This window comes from Adiantum capillus-veneris, chromosome 14 (assembly GCF_014529385.1).
Source record: "Adiantum capillus-veneris isolate H3 chromosome 14, ASM1452938v2, whole genome shotgun sequence".
Taxonomy (NCBI): Eukaryota; Viridiplantae; Streptophyta; class Polypodiopsida; order Polypodiales; family Pteridaceae; genus Adiantum; species Adiantum capillus-veneris.
In genome coordinates, this window is record NC_140944.1 from 21,922,021 (window position 1) to 21,927,479 (window position 5,459).

General features: G+C 47.8%; 2 protein-coding genes across 2 annotated transcripts; both read right to left on the minus strand.

The window, feature by feature from the left end:
* Nucleotides 1-1,225: 1,225 nt before the first annotated feature.
* Nucleotides 1,226-3,063, minus strand: LOC147442065 (uncharacterized). Its single transcript, XM_086529575.1, has one exon. It carries the CDS (start codon nucleotides 2,728-2,730, stop codon nucleotides 1,588-1,590), a length of 1,143 nt encoding a protein of 380 aa, XP_086385701.1. The 5' UTR covers nucleotides 2,731-3,063; the 3' UTR covers nucleotides 1,226-1,587.
* On the minus strand, nucleotides 2,934-3,841 carry LOC147442066 (uncharacterized). Its single transcript, XM_086529576.1, has one exon. It carries the CDS (start codon nucleotides 3,590-3,592, stop codon nucleotides 3,143-3,145), a length of 450 nt encoding a protein of 149 aa, XP_086385702.1. The 5' UTR covers nucleotides 3,593-3,841; the 3' UTR covers nucleotides 2,934-3,142.
* Nucleotides 3,842-5,459: the final 1,618 nt, after the last annotated feature.

A 5,459-nucleotide genomic window follows, 5' to 3' on the forward strand; every position in this document is an offset into this window, starting at 1 on the left:
AACTAGAAAAAGTAAGCAAACAAAAGAGCTCAAGCAATATGCTACACTCACTCTCAAAACAAGGATCCTAGATAGATGTAAGTGCGGATAAATCATATGCCAAAACATGTATCAAATTCTCTCTCTCTCTCTCTCTCTCTCTCTCTCTCTCTCTCTCTAACCCATGCAATGCTTGGGCTGCATATACTCGCTCAGACTCAAGAACAGAATCATGAAGACAATCATGTGTTTATTATGAAAATGAAGAGAGAGAGAGAGAGAGAGAGAGACTGCAAGTGCTTGTATTTTATGTATTTTTTTTCAATCAACATAAATTTACACCCAATGTTATGAGAAAAAGAAGAAACGTATCTATGGCTCGGTTTTGTTGCCGCACCTTGCCAAGGACTTCTTCACGCAAGCTTTAGGATGGTATTTTTTTGTTATCTAAATTTTGTAGACGTGCTCATTTCGGCCCCTTCAAATGGCTAGCTTCTTCTCTCTCTCTCTCTCTCTCTCTCTCTCTCTCTCTTCTCTTGCATTGAAGAGCAGTGAGACTCCCCTTTCTCACACACACGGGCAGCTCAAAGATGGCTTCTCCCTCCTCGATTCTCATTCGAGCAAGGAAACTTTTCCCTACTTTTGATGGTTCGTTTCCTCTCTCTCGCTATGGGAATGCTCCATAGGTCGCTTAACCTTGCAGACAGTCTCTGATCTCTACCTTCGATTTCTTACAGAGCGAGTATCTCCCTTCCACTCGTCCTAGATCTCCTGCAGAGGGGTAGGTCACTCTCTCTACCTTCAGTCCTGCTAGGCACTCGGCAGCCCTGTAGAGGGCTCATCTCTCTCTTCAATTTTGATAGCCGCAGAGAATTGCGCTCCTCATCATGGCCTGGAAACCCCTCGATAGCTATCCTGCTAATTCTCCTATAGAGGAGCCCTCCCCGGGTCCCTCTGCATCGCGCGCTTGCAAAACCGCTTCTCACTCTCTCTCTCTACATGGCGGCCTTGCAGAGAATCGAGCTCCTTGGCTTCTCCTCCTCAGAACCTCCCCCTGCATCAACTCCCGCGCTGCTTGTGACTCTCTTCTTCACTACCTGCCTCAATATGGCTTGCTAAACCCCCCATTGCACTGCCTCGTGGCTATGGCCTGCTCGCATGGCTCCCTCTGTGTGTGTGAGAGAGAGAGAGAGAGAGAGAGAGAGAGAGAGAGAGCACGCAGAGGCGTGGGCAAGAAAGAGAGAGAAGGAGGCTGTTAAGCCTGAGGCACCCAAGAAGGCTATAGGCCAGAATGAGATAGATTGATTACGAGGTGTGAGATAGATTGATTACGAGGTGTTGCAGTTATATACAGTTTGCATGGTAGTTACAAGGGCGTTAGGAAGCCGCGAGATATCTTGGGATGCAGGCCGTTGTGCCTACTAGGATGATGACTGTGTACTGGTGATGTGGATTATTATTTCCCACACGCCCCCGTAAGACACATCGTCCATATAGAGGCATGCATGTGTAAAAAGTGTGAGATTCAATCTACATGCTTTGGATTGTACAATGATCATGCTTATGCAACCTTCATAAACTGAAATCATGACGAGGCTGTCGATTGAATCAGCCAGGGTCGATGGTTGCCTTCATAAGCAGTCGGATCTTCAACTCAGATCTTCGCTTTGTACGATCTTTGAAAAACTTTATGTGGTCCATGACATGTATGCTTTCAAGAGCTTGAATACCACATGTTCGCCCCTTCAAGAAAAATGAAAGCATAACTGTAGCTTTGAGATTTGGAGTTGATGTCGAGGTTGCGTCTTCAAGTGTTTTGAAGCAGCTGGCCACCAAGTGGAGGTTGATATGCATTTGCAGGTACAAACATGAGACGATCTTGATGAGAAAGGTTGAGAGCTCATGAAGATGAGGAATTGGCTCATGAGGAATTTGCTCATGTGTTGTTGTTTTCGCGACAAAGCATCCACCAGGGTTGAAAGAAGTAGAGAGCCACGGTTCTGGGTAATGGTATGATTGGTTGGATGTTTGGGAGAACTGTTGCAAGACAGGAAGCATCTCAACGATTTGAACTGTTGTGAGGTGTCCCCAAAAAACAAGGAAGTCACTCCATGACACATCCAAAAAGGGATTCTTCAAGGACAAATCGGAGATGAATGTCGAGGTGTGGAGTAAAGAAGGGGAAGACTCTTGGCAGTCAAGTGTAGGAGTAAGTAGTATGGAGATGTTTCTTGAAGGTTCACCATTCATGTGGGGTTGGGTGCCATAAGATTGGCATGGGGTTTGGTTGCCTTGGTGAACGGAAACAACTTCATAACAAGTAGATATGTCCAGGTTGAAAGGATGTGTCACTCTTCTTATTATGTCCAAGAGGGTTGTTTTTGAGGCACTGGCATGCCTGTCTGAACTGTTTGAAGCAGGAACATTGCATGCATTAGATGCAGCACGAAGAGGTTTGTAGGCTGTGGATTGAACCACAACTTGATCTGTAGGAGGTTGGTTCCCAAGGAAGGACTCAATGATGGCCTTATTACCATCAGCATCTTCAGTTGGAGGGTGAGTGGTTGCGGGTTGGAGGGATGCACCAGTGTGGGCAGCGGCATGAGTGCCATCAGATGTGATGGCAGTGGACTTTGCGATATCAGCTTTGGCTGATATGATGGCTACATCAGGAGCAATTGTAGCAGCAACGGCAGCCTTCTTGGTTGCAGGAGCTGTTAATTCCAGAGAGGTGGCGGTAGCACCGACCATAGAGGGCTCGTCTGCAGGTGGTGCAGCAACAACTACTACGGCAGCAAGGCTGATAGCTATCTTGGCCGCATGAGTGACGTCAGTCACAACTGCATTGATGGCAGCACAATCTTCGACTGCAGGGGTTGCATCAATGGTCGTGGCAGGAAGGGTTGCATCAACATCATCTGTTGGGGGGTGGACAGCACCTGAAGAAGGTACGGCCTGGGTGGGTTGAACGTCCACTGCGGGGAAGGCTACTTCTGCATCTACTTCTCCAACAGAGTATATGGCCTCATTGAAAGTTGAAGGCCGGGCCTCAATGTCATCTGCTACAGGAAGTTGTGCTTCTTTTGCAGCAGCAGGGGTGGGAGCGGAGCAGCGCTTTTAGCAGCAGTGGTGGCATCAGCGAAATGGGCTGCAGGTAGTTTATTCACACAGGTGCGACGGAACCTCCGTCTGCAGCTAGGTGAAAGTTAGAAGGATGGGCGGTTGCTGGGTTCGTGGCTAGTCTATATGGAGTGTTTGCAGCAGCATCGATGCGTGCTGACTTGGGGTCGTGAGCAGCGTCATCTGCTTCTATAGGATTTGCAGCAGGGTCATCGTTTGCAGTAAAACACTCGTTTGGAGCAGGGTCTCCGTCTGCACCAGGGCTGTAAGGGACAGGGGTTCTCCATGCCATTTGGATGGAGAGTGGGTGACTTGACTGATATCGAGGGACAACAATGATTCGTCCTGCATCGCAAATGGGCCAGCCCACATGGAGCCATGGGGTTGGAGGCACGCTGCTTTGCGACAGCAGGGACTGCGGCGCAGGAGACATGGCGGACCTGTTATTTGCAGAGCAGCATGGAGTGTGGACGATGGATTTGATGTTCGCCATAGCGTGTGATGTGCAAGAGGCATGGCTAGCTGGGCGCAAGGCAGTGTGGAGAACCAGCAAGGAGGGTCTTTGCCACAGCAAGGGTTGCGCAAGGACTTGGACGTGGGGCTCCACACAGGGCAGCCAGGATGGCTTGCTGCTCTGATACCATGAGAGAGAGAGAGAGAGAGAGAGAGACAGAGAGAGAGAACACGTAGAGGCATGGGCAAGAAAGAGAGAGAAGGAGGCTGTTAAGCCTGAGGCACCCAAGAAGGCGATAGGCCAGATGAGATAGATTGATTACGAGGTGTTGCAGTTATATACAGTTTGCATGGTAGTTACAAGGGCGTTAAGAAGCCGCGAGATATCTTGGGATGCGGGCCATTGTGGCTACTAGGATGATGACTGTGTACTGTGTACTGGTGATGTGGATTATTATTTCCCACACCCTCGTGATCTCTGCTGGCGGCTCCCCTTTTCTACAAATGGCCGTGCTCCTTTTTCTCGCCTGTAACTCCCCCTTGGCTTGCAAAACGACCCCAACCATTGCATTGCCTCGTGGCTATGGCCTGCTTGCATGGCTCTCTCATGATCTCCCCTGGTGGCGGCTCCCCTTTTCTACCTTTCAATCGTCCGACACCCTCTCTCAGTCCACCCCTCATCACATCATCAGAAAACCATATTAAAACACCCATTTTGTTTATTTGATAAAAGCTCCTTCAAGCTCCCATTCACACTCGACCCCTTCACAACATGCACTTGCTCACAGCTTGCGCTCTCCCCTCTGGAGCCCTCGGCTATCTGTCAGTCCTCAACCCGCTTAAGGGAGACCTCCCCATGATCTCACTTCTCTTCAGCATCTATGCAGATAGTGCATTTCTCCCTCTCTCCCACTCTCAAGATCCCCTTCCTATCTCTCAATAAGGCGCTCAATCTCGGCTTTCACTCGGCCTCTCTTTGTATCCTTGCACTCCTGAACATCAGCATGGCAACCCATGGTAGTACATTATTTAAACATATATTCATCTTTATAGCCGCCCCAATCACTTCAGAACAATAGATCTCCAATTTTGATATTTCATTTTCCTTAATGGTCTTGAACCGCACCAAGTCCATTGCCATCATGGTCTCTATCTATTGGTCCTCAACTTTTCCCTCTGTTTATCTGCAAAACAGCTCCAACTGGCTAATCAAGTGCAAGTATTGCTAACAAATAGTAGATAAAAGATCTCTTTTCAAGTGCTATGCTCATGCGGTCATGCTCTTGCTCATTAAAGAAAAAACTCCAATGATGGCGTCCTTCAAGGACAACTAGCCTACTAGTGTGAAGCCAAAATTTTTGATTAAACTAGTGCCTTATCCATTGGGCATAGCTAAAAGATATCAAGGAAAAATAGGTGAAAACCATTCAATCTCAAGATGATAAAAGCAAATAGAACAACCCCCCACCCCCCCTGCCCCTTAGCATGATAAGAGTGATCTAACTTGGCACTTCTAATGATCCTTCATGACTCTCCAATGACCTCAAGTGGGGCCCTCTCAATGAGCTAAAACACTCAGGTTTATGGGGTTTACAAAGGGATTTGTAGGTGCTTGGGCAGAAGTTTACATGCACATGCTAGGGTGGTGGCAAGCAATGAGTGGTGGTCAACCAAAATAAGTTTCTCACATAAAAGCATATCCCAAAAAAATTCGGCAAAATGCGGTATAATGCAAATTCTCTTTTGAAGTGGAAAAGGAAAAAAAAAGTCCATTCAGGATGTAGTCTCTTCACTAGAACACCTTGATGTTGCAAGCTGGTCCCACCAGGCATGCCACTGATGGATATTTTTCTAGGTCTGGGCCATGGAGCAGACCCAGACCATAAAAACTAAGCAAACAAAAGAGC